The sequence below is a fragment of the Hyaena hyaena genome, unplaced genomic scaffold (assembly GCF_003009895.1).
Source record: "Hyaena hyaena isolate Hyena2069 unplaced genomic scaffold, ASM300989v1 scaffold_109, whole genome shotgun sequence".
NCBI lineage: Eukaryota > Metazoa > Chordata > Mammalia > Carnivora > Hyaenidae > Hyaena > Hyaena hyaena.
This window is the reverse complement of record NW_024080740.1, coordinates 272044-291944: the sequence shown is the minus strand read 5'-3', so window position 1 is coordinate 291944 and position 19901 is coordinate 272044. Positions and strand designations below refer to the sequence as shown.

The following is a 19901-nucleotide window of genomic DNA, read 5'->3' as shown; positions in this document are numbered from 1 at the left end:
TTCTGTGTGACCATTTTTAGAAAACAGTATCTGCCATACTTCCTCAGAGGGAGGGTGAACTCACTGAATGAGTTAATGCAACAGAGTACTTAGCACATTCGGTACATAGTGCTTGGTGTTTGCTAGTGACTGATCCACTGTACGGGTTTAGAACCATGTGGAACTGCCTTCCTGTGTCCAGCTTTTCCCCCATCATGGGCACCACCCCAAGGATCTGTTATCTCAGACTCCAGACCAGACTACGGCAACCCCCAAGGCAGGAAGCATTGAGGAGCATGCTCTGACTCCACGGCCTCAACAAGATTTTCACACAACAGTCTGACATCAGACTTATGGTTAGTGCTCTGACGTTTTCCTTGTAAAGGGTTTCAGAAACCTCAGCCTAATTAATCAAGATAAACACTTGCATATATACAACTGTGTCTTTAAAGCAAGTGATTTGCAAGAAAATGTTAAAACTGTTTGAAGCAGTGGTAGGTATTTAGGTGGTTAATTTTTTTTTCCCCCTATGGAACATATCCTGTCCCCGACTACAAGGCAACTTTTTTAGTTACGTATGCAGGCAAGGTGAAATATACCTCTAAAGGGGTATATCATCCCATAGGGTACATGGAAGAGGCTGAAAAGACAGGACAATATCAGCTAAAATCTTTCAGTCGATGGTGGGGGACTGGATGATCGTTAGTAGTGCTGTGTGGATTGGAACCCACATGCCTCTTCAGCATTGAGTCACCAATATCAGAGCAGTCTAGAAAAACAGGCTTGGCCAGTTTGTAGCTGTTGAGTCACATGTATATATGCTCCAGTGGCTACCATTTCTTTAAACCTTCTAGAATTTCAGTTGCAGAAGAAGAGGCTAACTTTATACCACGTGCCAAGAACCTCTGCTGGATCCCACATGCAGCCTGACATTAGCAAGTTGCTGTAGTTAGGGATGCACTGCTGTGAACCTGGCTGAACTGAGTACCTCTCTTGTCAGACTCGTGAGTGGTATCTGAATATGCCAGCTCTGATAGCCACTAAAATTACAAAGCTGGAGCGAAACTCATACCCTCAAAAACTAACAGTTCGTGGTTTACAGTCCCGCCATGTACATGGCCGAACCACTACCACCTAGTTTCCCATGCATTCTGGGTGTCACCTAGCCTGGCTGGGTGAGGCTACATCAGGAACAGGTTTGCCTGGAGCCAAATTATGCCAGGATTAGGCACTTCAGGCACCTACAGATACAGGATTATCATTGAATCGTCCAATATTAACTCACGGCCGTTCCTCTGCGTTCTAGAGACATTGTAAATTTTTAAGTGAGGGCCTCTAGCCTCAGACAGTCCCCATCTTCCAACTTCCTAGCTGAACTCCAGCCCCACTCATTCTTCCCATCCAGCATTCTGATGCTGACCTGCACACAGGCAGTTTCCTCTTCAAAACTTCCTACTAACTCCATTCATCTTTATAGTGGATTTCAGAACAGTGTCCCTACACAACCAATGAGCATTCAAACAAGATTCTTCTACTTGTTCGTTGACTGTTTCCTTGTTCTTTTCCCACTTGGGTATTTAGAAAACTTTTTCCTTTTGTCAGAAATGCTTGGCTTGAGTTGTTTCTCTACAACAGGGCTCTCTAAACTACGGCCCACTGCCCAAATCCAGCCCGCTGCCGGTTTCTATAAACTCTGAGTAGAACACAGCCCTGCCCACGTGTTTGCATGTTGTCTACGGTTGCTTTTACCCAGTTCCAACAGAGGTCTGCAAAGTCTATGAAACTGACCATCCCTAAGAGTCTGCTGATCTCAGATCTAGAACAGTAGTTCCAGAAGAGGTGTTGGCTCCACCGGGAAAATGAAAGTAAGAATTACGGTCTTACAAGGCAGCGCTGTCACGGACATCTACAGTGGACTCGGCGCCACAGAGCCTGCCTCTCCAGCTGCTGTGAGCACAGAAAGAACAGAGAGGGAAGCCGTGAGAAGGCCACACTAAGAGGAGGCAAGGACTGGAAAGGCACAGGCCCAAATCTTCTAACGCAGCCAGGACGGTGCCTGTGAGTTCGTGCAAATGCCAGACTGCTGCGCCCTGTCCTAAGCTCACTCTCTATCTTACTGGGGTACAGTCAAAGCTGCTCAGAGTGTAGCTGCCTCTAAGGAAGGGGCTCTATGAATATAAACGATTACAGCACCGTGTCAGACTTAAGACTTTTATTTTTTCCATGCCCAACAAGCCTGGGTGGTTGATGCTCACTGCTACTCCTCCTGCCTCCAAGCCCCCTAACTCTTCACAGCGGGAATGTTTCCTTTCACGGGATTGCTCAGACGGCGCCTATGCTTTGGCGGCTGACTTGTAATGGGCCAGTGTGCGGGCGGAAGGGTCTGTGGCATTGATCCACCTGGGCATCCAGTAGTGGGTCAGCCAGTCCGCCCGGCCTGGGTAGTGGCGCTCAAAGATCTGACGGTAGTAGTAGCCTTCCTTAGTTTTAGGAGTATTGAAGGGAAATTTTTGGGCTGCAGTTGCCATCATTGTATCATCAACCTGTAAGAATATAAAAGCAAAACGACTTTTTTAAATGGCATAGGAACACTTGCATTTAATGTGGCTTCGCAACAACAAAAGATAGAAAAAGCATGATTGTGATCTCACAGCTCGTGAGTTTGAACCCTGCGTGAGGCCCTGTGCTGACAGCTCGACCTGCTTCAGATATGTGTCTCCCTCTCTCTCTACCCTTCCCTGCTCATGTTCTGTCTCTCAAAGATTAAAAAGTTGGAAGAAAAAAAGCATGACTGTAAATTGTGCAAAAGACCCTTTGAATCACCCATCACTTAGAAAATGCTAAAATCCCATCAGAGACACAGCTGTAGCAACTTTTAAGGAACATTTTTGGGAATAATTGTAATACAGGGTGGTTCTGAGTGTTTTATGCCTAATAATCTGGCACCCAGCAGGTACTTGAATGAAGGTCAGTGATGATTGGTAAGTCTCCTCTCTTGCTCTTTCAGTTTTAATGCTACTATATAATCCTTCATGCTACTTAAATCTTAAATTCTTTTCTTTCTGTTTATTTTGAGAGAGAGAGAGAGAGCACACGAGCAGGGGAGAGGCAGAAGAGAGAAGAGACAGAATCCGAAACAGGTTCTGCACTGTCCGTACAGAGCCTGATGCGGGGTTTGAACTCACAAACTATGAGATCACGACCTGAGCTGAAACCAAGAGTCAGATGCTTAACTGACTGAGCCACCCAGGTGCCCCAAATCTTATAAAATTCTTATAAAACTATCATTTACAGGAAATTTCTCCTATAGACACAAAACATTTAAACTAAATACAAAATGAGCAGTGATTACCATTCTACATCCAGATTGTCCCATGCCAGAAAGTATTTTTAAAGACCTTGTACCTGATGTTCAATATATTCCTGTAAAATCCTAAACCAGGAATTCTTAACGGAGGTTATTCCATCGCTGAAGGCTTCTTTTGGCCGCCAGAGAATGTCTTTAGGTAGCAGATTGGAGTCCTCAAATGTCTCCCTCAGGAGATGTTTTTCTATCCCATTCTGACATGAAAACAAAGGAATGGCAGTAAAAATTCCAAATATGTTTAATAGCAAGGGACAGTATTCATCTTGAATCAATTCACCTACCTTGGGAATTCTCATATCTGGGGGCAGAGACAAGTAATAGGAAGAAAATCGATGATCCAGGAAAGGGACGCGCAATTCAAGGCTTAAAGGGAAAAGAAACATCTAAATCAAAGTGGATATTTAGTACCTGTCCATTTAGTTTCTCCTTGAGCATTTCTTAGCCATCCAACTGGCCTCTCAGTAATGTTAAAAGTCATTTCTAGTCCTCCTGACTGTCGTCCACTGCTGCAGAAGGACAAAAATCTTCAATCCGAACAACACGTATTACCTCATCTAGAGAGTGAAACAAACTGACAATAATTTTACCTTCCCTTCCATGAACCATTAAATGCACATCTCACAAAGCAGAAAATGGTAAGAATCATAAGTGACCGGATCATTAAGAATGTACTTTTCCTATACCTTTCTGACTCAAAGTTTTTTCTAGGTGAGACCATCTCTTGTCCTATTAAAAACTACATAATTCAAAATTGTTTACTACTGAATGATTTACATACAACATGCAGTATATACAGCTGTCCCAGAGGGTTTCATCAAAGGCCACATCGTGTTTCCTGATTCCTGGTGACTCTGGTTAAGACAAATGGATAGGATTCTGTTCATTCTCCACACCATATCTGATTATTTTCTAATCTAAGTGTGATTTAGTAGAAGCAACTAACATATGTAATATGGTTTATCACCTACAGTAAGAGTCCTGGATTCGCCAACATGACTATAAAGAGAACACGTCAGGCAACCAGAAATAATACAGAAACCTGTTTATAATCTAATCAAACCTCTCGTCTCTTCATTGCCCTGGGCCCACGCAGGTCGCCACCGTGTCAGACAGGCACGGCAGGCACTCAGCACTAGTTACAGGGGCCGCATCATCTTCACTTCTCTTAAAAAGTCTTAAGAAGAGCAGCATCTGCCTTCCCTTTCGGTTGTTCTGACAGCAGCAGAGTGTGGCTGTGCTTTAAAGACAGAAAGTCCATCTAAAACAACCTACAGTTGCCTCACCAGCGCCACAACAGGGCTTTGAGACTAGCTTCGTTTTCTCTAGAAGTCCTATGTCATGGGGCGCCCTGGGTGGTTCAGTGGGTTAAGCGTCTGACTCGATTTTGGCTCAGGTCATGATCTCACCATTGTGAGATCAGGCCCCAAGCTGGGCTCTGTGCTGGCCGTGGAGCCTGCTTAAGATTCATTCCCTTTCTCCCCGTCCCCTGCTCACATGTACCATTCCCTCTTTCTCTCTCTCCCTCTCTCTCAAAAAAAAAGGCCTACTTTGCACAAATGTATAATCAACTGAAAAAAAGAACTGGCCACTGAGCTTTTTGATTTTTGAGCTGTCTTGACAATGGCTTCTCAAACTACTGAGTTACCCGTGGGCAGCAGTAGTGCGATCTGCCCGGAGAACGTCGAACAAGTAGAGTTCCTTCAGAAGCCTCTCGCTCTCCTCCTCGGCTTTTTCAGGAGAAGGAGCCTGTTTTATAAACAGAAAGGTAACGTTACAAATACACCAACAGCTTTGCTTTGTGCACACAGAACAGCATTTATTTCTCTTTCCTGTATTCCTGCTCTAACGGGGGTAAGACAAAAAGCTAGACAAAGTTTGGGGAAGGGAGTCCCTGCTTGCTAAAACAGGCCTGCCTTCACACCAAACCGGTAGTCTCGGACGATAAAATGGACCCCCTGGGCATAATCGTGCCACCACAGGGGATTCAGAGAGGTCAGAAACACGACTGTCATGCTTACCCAGTTCTGAAAATGGAGATTACCTGACACTGTTAAGACGTCTTTCTCTGCCCCAGAGAAGTACAAAGCAGACACTATCCGGTTTCCTCACATACATCACACATCACCAGATATACTCAAGTGTTCAGACAGACGATAGCAAACAAACCACTTTTCTTCACACAGCACCAGTATCTCTCCATGTCAGAAAGCTTACCTTGTGGAAATATATGTAACCCTGCGTAAGCTCATCTGAACCTTCTCCAGAGAAGATCACCACGCTATCTGTGTTCTTCCGAATATACTTGGAGATTAAGTACATACCTTAACAGACAGAAATTGTTGATGTCAACACAACTGTCCACCAAAAATGACTCATGTTTGGCTTTTGGAAACAACAAAGTTTTACTTAGATTTGAACTATGTATTATATAATGTAGTTTCCAAAATAATGAGCTTTTTTTCTATAAGTCAATATTTATGTACTTAACCCAGAAGTTGTATGGTTGCAATGAAATGCAATGAGATAGCCCAAAACCATTCCACAATTTTATTTACTTATATATTTCTAAATTTTTTAAAAACATTTATTTACTTTTGAGAGGGGCAGAGAGAGACACAGGATCTGAAACAGGCTCCAGGCTCTGAGCTGTCAGCACAGAGCCCGAGGCAGGGCTCGAACCCACAAACCGTGAGATCATCGCCTGAGCCGAAGTCAGACGGTCAACTGACTGAGCCACACAGGTGCTCCTCCTTCCACAACTTTATACACAGGTTTTAAAATTGTTCTGCTTTTAGACCAAGAATACCCACCTTAAAACTTTGACAAACTGAACAATGACAAATTTCTAAAACAAATTCCTAACTTTCAATCCACTGTCATCATACAAAAATAATAAAAGTTGGGAGTTTTGGTAGTTTAGGTTTTTCTTTCCTAACACTCCCCACCAAATTTCACAGATGGTTAAGAATACTGTGTATGCTATTAAAAGACAGCCATTGGTTACGGCCGCAAATCTCTGTAAACCTGTATTTGTTCTCTATCATTTTAGGAAGACTTTTTAGACATTTTTTCCTAATTGCCTTTTCAATGAAACAGGAGTACCAGATATATACTATAAATGTTTATATACTGTGGCCCTTTGGAGGCCCGTAGGCCACTGTATCCTGAAGATTTTTTTATACTCCAAGAACGAATTTTGTTCTCTTGAGGGCAGTATCACCCCTGTGGTAACATTCTCATGCCCTAAACTTTACAACGGAGGTTTATCACATGGATTCTGAGTCTCTTAAAGAGACATATCTCAGCCAGTAGCACATTAGAGACTCAACAACATTGGAATATGCTTTTGATCTTGGCATATATCCACAGAAAAAGACTAGCATTGCTTGCTGGGCAGTAATAATTATTGATTGATAAGTCATAGGATGGAACAGTTACTGAAGTATATATACAATGAGTATTCCTTACATAAATTAGTTACAACACAGACCTATTTCTTTGTATAGCCGAAGAAACTATATGCAGAAAAACTGGGGGGTGAGGAGTGCAGAAAATACACATCTATTCTTTGCAGAAATATAAATACACAACTTCCTCGACTTATGTCCTGATAAACCCACTTAAGTTGAAAATACCATCAAAAATGCATTTAATTCACCTAACCTACTGAACGGCATAGCTTAGCCTAGCCTACACCTCGAATGTGCTCAGAACACTTACATTAGCCTACAGTGGGCAGACCACCTAACACAAAGCCTACTTTGTAATGAATAGTGCATTGAGCATCTCATGTAATTTACTGATGCTGTACTAAGAGTACAAACCAGAATGGGTGGGTGGGTCCAGAATGGTTTTAAGTGTTTCGGTTGTTCAACCTTGTGTTCGCTTGGCTGACTGGGAGCTGCAGCTCAACTACCCAGCATGGAGATAGAGACAGAGCGGGAGAGGGAGAAAAAAGGGGGAGAAGGAGAGAAGGGGAGGGGGAAAGGGAGAGAAGGGAGGGAGAGAGGGAGAACCCTCTGCGTGGCACTAGCCCAGTAAAAGATCCAAATTCAAAGGTCAAAATACGGTTTCTACTGAATGTGTATTGCTTTCACACCATCATAAAGTCGAAAATCGTTCATTTCAAACCATGGTAAGGACTGTCTGTAGTGACACCATAAATGGAGGAGTTTATGTGTTTATTCCTCTCACTCCAGAAGAGAATAGGGGATTCTTAATGGTCTTGTCTTAAAATATTGCTGACCTAGGAATTTTATTTGCATTCATTTTTAAGTAGTGTTTTTTAAACTGTTGTTTGAAAGAATCTTTTAAACCTTAGACTTTTTTCAGGATTAAAAATCTTTTCGATACTATAAAATACCTTACCTACTGAAGCACGAACTGTTGTAATATCGTAAGTTTCCAAGGAAAATATGACTTCATCCAGGACCTGAATTCCTTCCTCAGAATTGAAGAGGACTTCATGGTGTTCACTCCCAATATGATTTGCCACCTGATAATTTAAAAAATATCCATAAAGTTACTTGTTATAAGAACTGCCCTTGAAAATGAAACATGACAGTAGTTCACAACACACTATAAGTCAGTAATAGTGAAAAACAAATCAGGCAAACTATGAGGAAATGATTCTCCAGACCACCATCTACACAGCCCCCAGTCAGGTTTCCTGGCCTCCCCCAGTCTCTGCCCCGACTTGACCAAGCTGTAGACAGTCCATCAGCTCTTCCCACTCCAAGACTTCAACCTACTGTTCCAGTGAGCTGTGTCCCCCCTCCCCGGGCCCAACACACCTAAGTTACCTCACCCACTTCCTCCCTTTCTAGTCCAATATGGTCCCGCTCTAACCTCGGCCCCCTATTGGCCCTCCATCAATGGTTTATATTATATTCAGGATGTTATTCGTAAGGGAAATGCCTTCCCCTCATTCTTTTTTCTTTGGCTATTTTGGATGCTTTTAGCATTGATCAACTTGATTTGGCACTGCACTCTAGCTCTTTCTCCTCCATTCCATGTAAAGTCTTCCAGAGTAGGAACAAAGTCTCCTGAACGCGGAATATGTATGTGCAAGGTCCCCTTTGCCCATAATCCTAAACACAGTACTTTGTAAAAAAAAAAAATGAAAAGAGCTAACATTTACAAAATCCTTACTACAGGCTATGTTCTATCTGATGCACTTTATATATGAATCGTAAACCACATCGGGTAGAACATAGCCTGTGTGTTCCTATCAAATCCTATCATTTTCACCTCGAAACTATCCCCTAGTAGATACTTTCATTCCCATTACATAAATGAGCAATTGCATATTAAAACCGGCAGTCAGCTCCAAAGCACGCAGTCGTAACCACTGTACCATGCCCTTATTTTCAAAAAGACAGAATTACTATCACAGGGTTTTTATGAGTATTGCATGGCTTTCGTAGAAGTACCCAGAGGACAGTGTACGACACAGCTGATACTCAAAAGGCATTTCAGTCTATTTTAATACATTTAATTTAAAACAATTACCTGAGTCAATACAGCATAAGTACAGAATCATTAATTATTGGCTGGATTTTTATTCTAATACGTCTGTCTCAATTACATAATGAGCAGAGATGGTGTCTCACCTTTCTAGCAGCTAGTAAGTCAGTGCTGTCTTCCATGCCAATCGCAAATGTCTGGAGAGGGTACTGTACTTGAGCCTCTTTCAGCTGCTTCAACAGGGTGGCAGCAACCAAACTGGAATCTAAGCCCCCTGTGTGCAAGACAGGAAGTACCCTGGTTATGTGGCTTGCTTAGAGAAAACAGATACAATTTGCAATTCTGGTAAGCACCAAGGTTAGAGTTTTACCATTTAAAATGCTTAACTTTTAGGGGCACCGAGGTGGCTCAGGCAGTTAAGCGTCCAACTCTCAATTACAGCTCAGGTCATGATCTCTCGGGTTGTGAGATGGAGCCCCACGCTTTGGGCTCTGTGCTCGACAGTGTGGAGTTGGCTTGGGATTCTCTCTCTCCCCGTTTCTGCCCCTCCCCCACTTGCACACACTATCGCTAATAAAATTCTTAAAAAAAAATTTTAAATCCCCGAGTTTTATAAACTGAAATCAACTTGCAGAAAAATCGAACACATAATCTGACATAATGATTACAGTATTTGAATTGGTCAAAAATCCTCATACATAATTCTAAAGAATGTTTATTAGCTCACTCATACCAAAATAATTAGAATGTAACCTAAAGCTGCTCTATTACTATGAATATTAAATGCAGCTTACAGAAAACACTTTTGTTCTATAATGAAGAGAAAATCATAAATACTTTATAGTCAAAACCTCAGGGACAGCTACAAATCATTTACTTAAATGTGTGCTAAATATAATTGGGCTTTTTAACTAACAGACTTCACCTGATAAAAGGCAGCCAATCCTTCTGTCTGTCATCAAGCGTTTCCTAATGGCATTGTCAAAAAGGATCCGGAGGTTGCTCTTCACAGTTTCTAGCTCAAAACCTATAAACACGTAAAGCAAATCAACATTCCAGAAAATCTTGAGCTGAATTATTTACTGAAGCGCAGAAGACAGTCATCTGTCAATCACGATGGCATCTGCTCCAGGATGGAATGTGCCAAATCCCAATGTGCCACCTCCAAATTAAATAGGCAAGAGCTCTTCTGATTTGAACCGTTCCAATGACAAGACAGTAGCACTTTTTTTTTTCCCTTTTGGGGGAGACAGGTGGGGAACAGGTGGGTGGGCATTTGCTTTATTACCTGGGAACAGTTTCTCCACATTGTCATAGAGTGCATGCAGCGGCTCGTCTCTACAGTGATGATATTTGACCATTTCCACTGAGGCAACTTTGCCATTTGGCTTTAAATCCAAAACTTCATAGTGTCCTGGGAGAAAAGGCTCCACTTTTAAAAATGGAGTTGTGGAGTGCTTCAAGTTCACAAGACCTACCAATTCAAAAGATAATTTTACTCAAGATACAATTCACCGTAACTTACTATTCCCTAAATTCCTGTTTATTCACCCTTTTAATATAAACCCATGTCCATTATATAAGCAAAATAGGGAAAAATTAAAGCAAATGCTACTACCTACTTACTAGAGAGATAATAGTGGTACAGAGATGTGTAGTTAGGTTACACTAATTTCTAGTAGTTGAAAGTAATAGGAAACTCTCCTACATTCAATTTCATCTCCCTAGCTGGAATTGCAGATCACTAAAATCTATTTTCTATAATAAGTTAAATACAAAAAGAAAAGACACATTGAGCAAGGAAATCGTTTATTTTATGATACCCTGGCAGTCATTTCTTTGACTTCACTGGGGTATTTTTTTAAAATTTTTTAATGTTTATTTTTGAAGGAGAGAGAGTCAGAGAGCGAGAAGGGGAGGGGCAGAAAGAGAGAGAGACACACACACAGAAGCTGAAGCAGGCTCCAGACTCTAAGCTGCCAGCACCGAGCCTCACATGGGGCTTGAACCCACAAATGGTGAGATGAGCCAAAGTCCGGCACTTAAATGACTGAGCCAGGAGCCCTATCACTGAGTTACGTTAAGGAAACAGTCATGGTTCCTGGTCCTTGAACAAAATGATCCAGAATGAGGTAATGGCAGTTATTAAGAAGTCAGGCATTTACACCTGAACTCATTATTATCATTATATAATAATAACACTATACTGTGTTAAACAGTATAGTCTAAATTCCTTCAAAAGTTTTCACAGGGAGTAAGCTACCTGACATCACCATGATCTCTGATTAAAAACCAATGTTTCATTGTAAATAGGAACGGCCTAGCTAAATGCTCATTATGATTTACAATTTGAGTTTGTCAGCCCAGTCATCTTCTGTGTCAGACTGAATTCAAAGATCAGATTGGACCCAGATCCCTGTACTAGCAAGCAGACCTCAAGAGAGCCACACAGCCCCTATGGGGGTTGAGGAGTAATTAAAAAGTTTCAAACAGAGAGTACCATCAACAGATTCATTTTGATACGTTATTCTAAAGACATTGAGAAACAGTCACTCCAAAACTTCTGGATGGCCCACCATGGGATTTGCAAACATGATCAAGAGGAAAACCCAAAACCAGAGTAATAATGAAAGCCTACAGAAACATTCTATCATTACCTTTAGCTTCTGAACACACAGCCAAAAATCCATCTTCTGTCATGGCTTTAAACAAAGGCCTGACTCCGTACGTATCTCTGCCCAGGAACACTTTCTTATTGGCAGTATCCAGCAAAATAAAAGCAAACACCCCATCCAACATGCAAACTGTTTGCTCAATTCCTCCTTTGTCGTAAAGATGAAGGATTATCTCACCATCCACTTTGGTCTGATATTCAAATTCAAAATGCTGTTTCATCTTGTAAAGGCAATGGCAAAATAAAAACGTTAGAGTCCTTATGCATCCACTAATCATTTTTTATTGCAAAGTTGCTTCCACATTTCTATGTTCCACAATCATGCACCTTATTTAGAAGAATCATGGCATTATCAAAATACAACTTGTATGAGCTCACAATTCTGTTAATGCTTTACAACATCAAGCTAAACCCATGAACATTTTAGTTGCATTCTGATAAATGAAATGTAGAGGCAATGTAGCAAAGCAGTAATGCATGAGGGATAGGAATGCATATTATACATGACTTATGTCTATAATACATATATATTTATATCTGTATGTAAGTTAAGCAAATAGGTTGCCATGACACTAAAAATGTGTCTTCCCCAATGGGAATATTTTGGTTTGGGAATATAGGATCAGCTGAGGTTTTTCCTGTTCAGTCTCAAAGACCTGCCTATGAAAATGGAAAGTAAAAGGACACACACAGCTGGTACTATTCCCTGACAAATAAACAGCTCCATCACAATGATGAAGACACACGATCCAGATAAAGCTGCTTGTCCCCCAGGGGAAGACTAGAATATTCAGTCTTCCCACCCACTGCAGTGGTATTAAGCTACTTCTCACTGATAGAGAAAATGACAGGGGAGCTTCAGTAGTCCACATGCCCCAAGGGCACAGCAAAGTGACCATCATGACCAATGAGTGCAGAGGGAGAGGGTCTGATTACACTACACCAGACTCTGGCTCTCCATCACCTCTGGCCAACGGTAAGGGGGGAAGCCCCTGGAGTTCCTCTTTCTTTGAGCTTACTCCTATTTTTGGCTGACCATGGAGAGAGAAGTTCATATAAACAAAATCACGTGGAAATCCTGGATACGTTGAAACATTTAGAACGTGTTTTTAAAATTCACAAAGTAAATCTATATGTCCGTATATGTATGACCCATAAACATGCTTCACAATGACGCTCACTCTATCATTTGTGAAACTTCCATCTACAAGCCCTCACAGAATGACCCAAACCATGGGTTCTGACTGCCTCCAGTGCCTACAAAGCCACTTCCTGTCCACCTCTCCCTCCTCTGAGAGAGGTCAGGGGAGATCCTGTCACTAGCAGGTGGGGTTTGGAAGCAGTCTTCTGCCTACCCTTTTGGGCTTAAATCTCTGAAGGATAAATATGCCCCGCAAACCATGGAATGCTTTCAGTCAGCAACAGCTTCCCCAATCTACCCTCCACTTCTGTCACCACTCTCGTCACTGCCCTCTGGCTAACCCTTGCCTGAAACACTCCTGAAACCACACTTCGGTAAAAGCTGCACTTAGGAGGTGCCTGGATGGTTCAGTCAGTTAAGCGTCCAACTTTTGATTTCGGCTCAGGTCATGACCTCAGGGTTTGTGAGTTCAAGCCCCATTTTATGCTCTGCACTGACACTACAGAGCCTGCTTGGAATTCTCTCCCTGTCTCTCTTTCTCTGACCCTCCCTCCCATCTTATAAAAAAAAAAAAAAAAAAAAAAGCTGCACTTAGATAAAAGTCCCAGTATCCTGCCACCATCCAGAAATCACACTGCCATTTGACTTGCTGGTTGCAAGTCCCTGACGCTCCCTGTAGGGAGAGCACCTCTTCTCTGCCCCAGCCTTTACTCCCATTCATCCTCTCCTTCATTTATTCTTCCTCCACACCCAGCATACCTCTAGCTGTATTTAATTATTAGAAATAACTTTTATTTTCATCCAAAAAAAAAAAAAAAGGACGGGCTTTGGAGCTTAGATTGCAGCGTACTTTACACAAATGTAAAATGGCCACCCTCCTCACCGACAGATCTCTGGCTGCTCACACTGCGTAAGCTTAGATGACTGGTAGAAGCAATGGAATTTCTATGCTTTTGAAAATACAACACATTTGGTTAATTTAAAATAAAACACTTGTGAAATACTTACTATTGCATAATAGTAAATATTTTATTTATTTTATATAAACTTATATATTTTAAATATTTTATTTACTTTTATTTTCAACAAAATATGTAAAACCAGCAATGCTGTTAAAGTAAAACAAGGGACTTCCTATATGATTTTAGGTGAAAGGTTAATACTGCTGTAATACAACCTAGCATTCTCGTGTGTATAGTACTAACTTGGCTTCGTAAGAAAGAAGTCTTAACTGCTCCCCTCCTGTACTCTCACTAGCTTGACGTTTCATTCTTACGTTTCGTGTTCACCACTTCATCTTCAAACACCTAGAAAAATGATGCCTATTTATAATATATCCTTAATAAATGTATGAAAGGAATCTGCTGAATAACTACAAAAACTTTTCAAATGAGAAGCCTATTATTAAAAGTATTCTTATAAGCAGACAACACACAATGGCAAAAGCTATTGTCCGAGATAAACATGTCCTAAAGGTGGCTAGAATATAAATCCTTCCCCATGAATGACAGACGTATATCAAGACTCAAAAAATATACCAAGGAACCTAACAACCAAATGTATGAAGTATGAATTATATCTGGCTTCAAGCAAAACAAAGCAGTATAAAGGCATTTTTGTCACACTTGCAGAAATTTATTTTATTTTATTTAAAAAAATTTTTTTATGTTTTTCCTTAAATTTATTTCTGAGAGATAGAGACAGCGTGAGCAGGGTAGGGGCAGAGAGAGAGGGAGACACAGAATCCGAAGCAGGCTCCAGGCTCTGAGCTGTCAGCACAGAGCCCGACGCGGGGGTCGAACCCACAAACCGTGAGATCATGACCTGAGCCAAAGTCGGACACTCAACTGACTGAGCCACCCAGATGCCCTGCACTTGAAGAAATTTAATTTGAACTCAATATCAAATGATATTATTGATTCTTGGGTTTAACAGTATTGGTGTTAGATAGAGGAAGGCCCTAATTTTTAAGAGGTAAGTGCTTCCATACTAGGAGCAAAGTGTTACGATATCTGCAGTATACTCTAAAAGGATTCGGCCCCCAAATAAATGCCTAGGTGTATATACATAGAAATAGAGCAAATATGGCAGAACATTAACAATTATATAGCCTAAGTTCTATTTGTTCTATTCTTTTTCATATGTTTGAAATTTTCAAAATTACAAGTTGGGGGGGAGTGTGGCAAACAAAAAATAGCTTGGAGATTTTGGATTAAAAAATTTATGCAAAACTAGTCAAATAATTCCAGAATGGAAGGGTTTTAGCCAATTTGGCTTCCTGGGGTCAGAATATCCACCCCCTTACCATTCTCATCCTGAGTCTGCTTTCACCAGATTAGAAAGCTGTTCCAATTTTAATGCTGCTAAAAAATCACTCCTTGCACTCTTCTGTCCTGTGGTTCTGTTTAAGTGTAGTCAATATATAGTAGCAATAAATGGCATGAGGGCAGGGTTATATAAAAGCTACCAGTATGATTTCCTCCAAACTTTTTAATTTTTAAAAAATGTTTTATTTATTTTTGAGAGAGAGAGACAGCGTGAGCAGGGGAGGGTTAGAGAGAGGGGGAGACACAAAATCCAAAGACAGGCTCCAGGCTCTGAGCTGACATCAGCACAGAGCCTGACACGGGGCTCAAACCCACGAACTGTGAGATCATGACCTGAGCCCAAGCCAGATGCTCCGACTGAGCCACCCAGGGGCCCCAAAACTATTAACTTCTATACCTCTTCTATACGTTCCCTAAAGTCCTCCTGTCTCCTTGCTCTTAGAAGGATATTCCAACTCCTTGCCAAGTGCTGCTTGATCTGGTCCTCCCTGCCCTCCCAAGCCCACCTTGACCACCTAACCCCTTGATCACATCTGACAATCCCAGGGCTGCTTCCTGCCTCAGGGCTTCTACAGGTGCTATTTCCCCGGCATGAGATGCCCTTCCCAGGCCTGCTAGTTGATCATTGTCTATTAGGTCTCAGTTCAAGTGTCAGTTCCTCAAGAGACCTTCACTGACCACCCTTGCTGACACGATCTCCCATATCATTTTTTTCCCAGAATATCTATCAAGGATATTTTGCCTTTTTTGATTTTTAATGAATAAACACCATCAGAGTGCAGACCTACCTCTCATACTTACTACTGTATCCCCAGCACCAAAACACAGGCTCTGATTAATATTCAAATTCATAATGGGAAAAAAAAATTCTAAGAGTTAAAGAACTGTAATCTTCATTTTATCTTTTTTTAGGGACCAGATCATTTGAGCTCCTTGTGCATCAGTGTCCTATCTATCTATCCTTATAATTGGAGCAAAGAGATACTAAACATGGAAACTGAAAAGTAAAAAGCTTTATACAAAATATATAAAATTACTATAACCAAACAGCCCTAGGGTTTAATCATATCCAGATATCTTCTGGTTTATTTACCTTCTTGTGGTTGTAGATTTCACCGTTGTAACAGAGCCACAAATAAGGATATTTCTTTACTCGAATTGGCTGCATTCCAAATAGCTGGTCAACCACTGCCAACCGATGAAATCCAAAGCAGCAGTTGGTGTATCCATTGACATTCTCAAAGCGAAATGCATCTGGGCCCCTGTGTGCAATCTTCATAGCACTCAGGCACTGAACAGAAAGGCAGTCATCACTGCCAAAGAGGGCCCAAATCCCACACATGGTGCAATGGAGCTAGGGGTTCTCTATGGAGAGAAAAGCAGACCAGCTGAACATTCAATATCTAAGTCTGTATTACATCTTGATTCCAAAAACTGGCATCGATGATTTCAAAGACTGATATTTAAACCATCTTATCTCCAGTATTAGGCTGGCAGGCACACAGGGGTTGAGACTGATTTAATTGGCGTACAAGTATTCAGAAAAGATGCATGACCTTCACGTCCAGCCAGCTAAAGCTTTAGCACCCTGTCAAAGCCTGCATCTCTCTCACCTTGGAACTTGACCAGTTAGAGCTGGGAGGGAGTCAGGTCACATTATAGGTTGATTTCCAAGATACAGATATGCATGCAGGCTGGCTCCAACCCAGTGAGAGATCCCTGTCCCACTCTCTCCATCCCATAATGTCAGAAGCCCTCAAAAATCCAAGAGACTCCCCAGATCACTACCACAGTCCCATCTCAGGTCTCCTTGACAAGTAAATGTCCTCTCTTTACCTGCACATAGAGTATAGCCGGTAAGAAAGATCACACATACTGCTCAAGTGTAATGTTAGGATCTATAGCAATTATAAGCATTTCACAACTTCTAGCTTACCTCTAAGTGACTTATTCAAACTCAATAAAAGATATTCTAAAGAGAAAAAAAGAGAAGCATGTTATCTGATATTAGATATTCTGGATTTATAACAAAAAAATTTTAAGTTGACAGAGATACATAATGTTCACCATCAAAATGTCCTAAATGACAAAAATGTCCTCAAATATCTTTGTCTCAAGGCTGCTTTGGTCCATAAGAAAGCAAAGTAGGTGGGATATAAACAGCAACAACATCTCTAAAAAACAACCTGAACCTGGCCATCCCTACAGGCCAAGAAGCAAACAAATAACTTCTGTGAATGTTATTTTGCAATTTTATATTCTCATTTGTGAAATAAAGGCTTTTTATTTAGATGCTGCCAGCTCAAAACAGCTATTTTACTAAAAACAACTTCGATATTTGGGTATTTTTTAAGGCAAATTTGTAGCGAATGCCTAACTTGAGACAAAATCATCGAATATATATATATTTATTCAAGTTACATCAATCACTTTGAGCAATCCTCTGAGGACATTTGCATCGAAATGAACCAAAGCTTTGTTTGGCCTTTTAATGAGACCACATCAAATTAATAAAAATGATAGCAACAACTTGAAAATGAAGTACCACACGTCCAATGCAGTTCCTTCCATGAACTTGGCAAACAGCCACTAATGAGATATTTGAGATTTAGGGGGAAAATTCACTTAGACTGAGGTGAGAGGACTACTCATAAGGCATCCATCTGTGACTCTATACCAGTGAAAAATGGGCTGAGAAACTACTTTGAAAATCACAAGAAGTCATTAGTGAATCATTTCTCTAAGTCTTCCTAATGCTGCTTAGTGAATCCCATTATTAAGCCTGTTATAGGAAACACACACTAAGCACTATATTAAAGGGGAAAGACGGGTAAAACACATTAGTGAAGCACACTTACTTCTCCAGCAGGTAATAGCAAATTAAAACTGTTATCTATTTTTGTTGGAATCAGTCTTACTTGCAAAGGTCCTATTTGCAATGCCTTTTCCTACTGCTGTTACCTGTTCCCAGTAATTTTCCACTTTTCCTCATAAACTTCTAAGGCAGTGCTGTCCAGTAGAAATGTGAGCTACATATGTAATTTTCAATGTACTGGTGTCTCCAGGAAAAAAGTAAAGAGAAAAGGGAAAGTTTTTAAATCTATTTTAACACAATGTACCAAAAGATAGTATTTTGACAAATAATCAGATATAAAAAATTATTGACAAGATCTTTTACACTGCTTTTCTCTAATAAAGTCAATAAATATCTGGTGTATTTTACACTTACACATCTCAGTTCAGACTAGTCTGCATTTCAAGTTCTCAAAAACAGTTACATGTAGACTGAATTGGACAGTGCTGATCCAATGCATTTAATTTCTATGCTATTTACCAACTATTTGAACTTCAGCATCTTGTTTTATTTTTACATTAAGATAACAGCAACCAAGTCCCTGACCGTTTCCAGACCTAAATTACTTTTAACTAATCTCATAGAAGGCAGCAAATCAATGGGAAGGGGGAAAAAAAAAGAGTTAGGAGTGCTTTTAAATTGTTAGTCAAGCACCTGGGACAATGGCCCGTGAAGAAATAATGTAGGTCAAGGGCCCAGAAGAAAACCGTCCTTTTATTAAAAACAGTAACATTAATCTGAAACCAGCCCTTAACAGAAGAGACAGATAACCACTGAGAAAGGCATGCTCATTCATTTGCTTTTTCGCATTTCATGCCGCCTGTCGCCCTGAACAGTTGTCTTCTAGGCAGGATTTGCTCATCAAGTCACTTGTTGAGGGCTGCAGCCTGTTTCGAGGGGGATGGCGGGGGGAGGGAGATGGGAGCCAGGGGTGAGGGGGCTAAGTAGAGACCCTTAGGCTCGGACTGACAGCCCTGAGACCAGGACCAAGCGACTGTGTGGCCCGAAACTCCAACTGCACCCCAGCCACGTGCACCCTCTGGCCGGTCCGCAGCAGGGCCCCCCAGACTGCAAAATTTTCCACAGTCTTGGACGCAATGTAATGTTTTTTAAAAATCAGTAAATTTACAAGGGCGAACTTGGGCTGCGCGACCCGGCCTCCCCTCAGGCTTCTACTAGAGCCCACCCTCTGAGTAACCAGACCTCCGCCAGGCCCAGCAGCGGGCTCCCAGGTGCGCAATAATCGGCCCCGCCCCCTTTACGGGTGGGAACCCGGAGCCGCAGAGCCCGCGGGCGCCTGAATCAGCCTCTGCCCCCCGCTGTGCTAGCCCGACGGCCGCGCATCCTCCTCCTGCTGCTTCCCCAACCCCCTTCCGGGCAGCCCGGGGCACACCGGGAGGGCACTGCACTCCGTGGCAGGGCCTGGCGTACCTGGGATCCAGCGGGTGGAGTGACCAAGGTGCCAGGTAGGGGCTGCAGCTTGCGGGCGGGGCGGCCGGGCCTCCTCTCACTTTATACCGGCCTAGCTCCTGTAATGCGTGCGGGAAGTTTCATCATGTTTGTGAGGACCAACCAGCGCGAAGGGGCGTGGCCCACAATGCGGGACCTTGGAGGCGAGGAGGGGGGCGGGGCGGAGGAGGAGCAGGGAGCGGGAGGGGAGTTGCTGCTTTCAGCTCCCGAGAAGTGTTACCGCACCTGCTGAAGGAGAGCCTCAGAGGGCTGGCCAGGTCCCCCACGGACACCGAGAGTTATCCTACCTGCTGTTCTGACAATTAGGGGGCCTTCTGCACTTGGTTGGTTCTGGGGGGAAATCAACAACAAATTGATGGCAGTGCCCCCTCTACAGCAGATCTCCCTCAGATCCTTAACTGCAAAGTGTTTGGGAGTACAGGTATCCCCCGCTTTTCAAAAGTTCACGCTATGCCACTTTGCTTTTACAAAAGACCCACATTACCACCTAATGTGGTACTGATTCAGTTAGTTTTTACTCACTGAAAGACATCTGCAGAGGATTTTTGCTTTTAGGGGGAAAAGAGGAGAAATGAAAATAGCGTTCAGTATTTATTTTGTAACTGGCCATTAGAGAGGCAGCA

General features: G+C 42.0%; 1 protein-coding gene across 4 annotated transcripts; it reads right to left on the bottom strand.

Moving 5' to 3' along the window:
* Positions 1-2176: 2176 nt before the first annotated feature.
* Positions 2177-19337, bottom strand: ASNS (asparagine synthetase (glutamine-hydrolyzing)). Of its 4 annotated transcripts, XM_039236245.1 has the most exons (14): positions 19240-19337; positions 17916-18013; positions 16891-16926; positions 16048-16319; positions 11470-11707; positions 10101-10286; positions 9738-9839; positions 8959-9086; positions 7715-7841; positions 5561-5667; positions 4992-5092; positions 3628-3709; positions 3385-3540; positions 2177-2522 (listed from the first exon to the last, which is right to left on the bottom strand). In XM_039236245.1, the coding sequence occupies exons 4-14, from the start codon at positions 16294-16296 to the stop codon at positions 2313-2315; spliced, it is 1686 nt and encodes a 561-aa protein (XP_039092176.1). In that variant the 5' UTR covers positions 16297-16319; positions 16891-16926; positions 17916-18013; positions 19240-19337; the 3' UTR covers positions 2177-2312. The 4 variants fall into 4 exon arrangements, with proteins under 4 accessions (XP_039092176.1, XP_039092178.1, XP_039092177.1 ...); XM_039236247.1 differs by lacking the exon at positions 17916-18013 and having other exon boundaries at positions 19240-19316; XM_039236246.1 differs by lacking the exons at positions 16891-16926; positions 17916-18013.
* Between the last annotated feature and the right edge of the window lie 564 nt (positions 19338-19901).

Excerpts from the sequence above, each read along its gene's own strand:
- ASNS (XM_039236245.1), bottom strand. The coding sequence starts at position 16,296 with ATGTGTGGGATTTGGGCCCTCTTTGGCAGTGATGACTGCCTTTCTGTT. Across the intron at positions 11,708-16,047 it reads AAATCTACAACCACAAGAAG|ATGAAACAGCATTTTGAATT; the intron begins GTAAATAAACCA and ends TGCCTTTACAAG. Across the intron at positions 5,093-5,560 it reads GTTACATATATTTCCACAAG|GCTCCTTCTCCTGAAAAAGC; the intron begins GTAAGCTTTCTG and ends TTTATAAAACAG.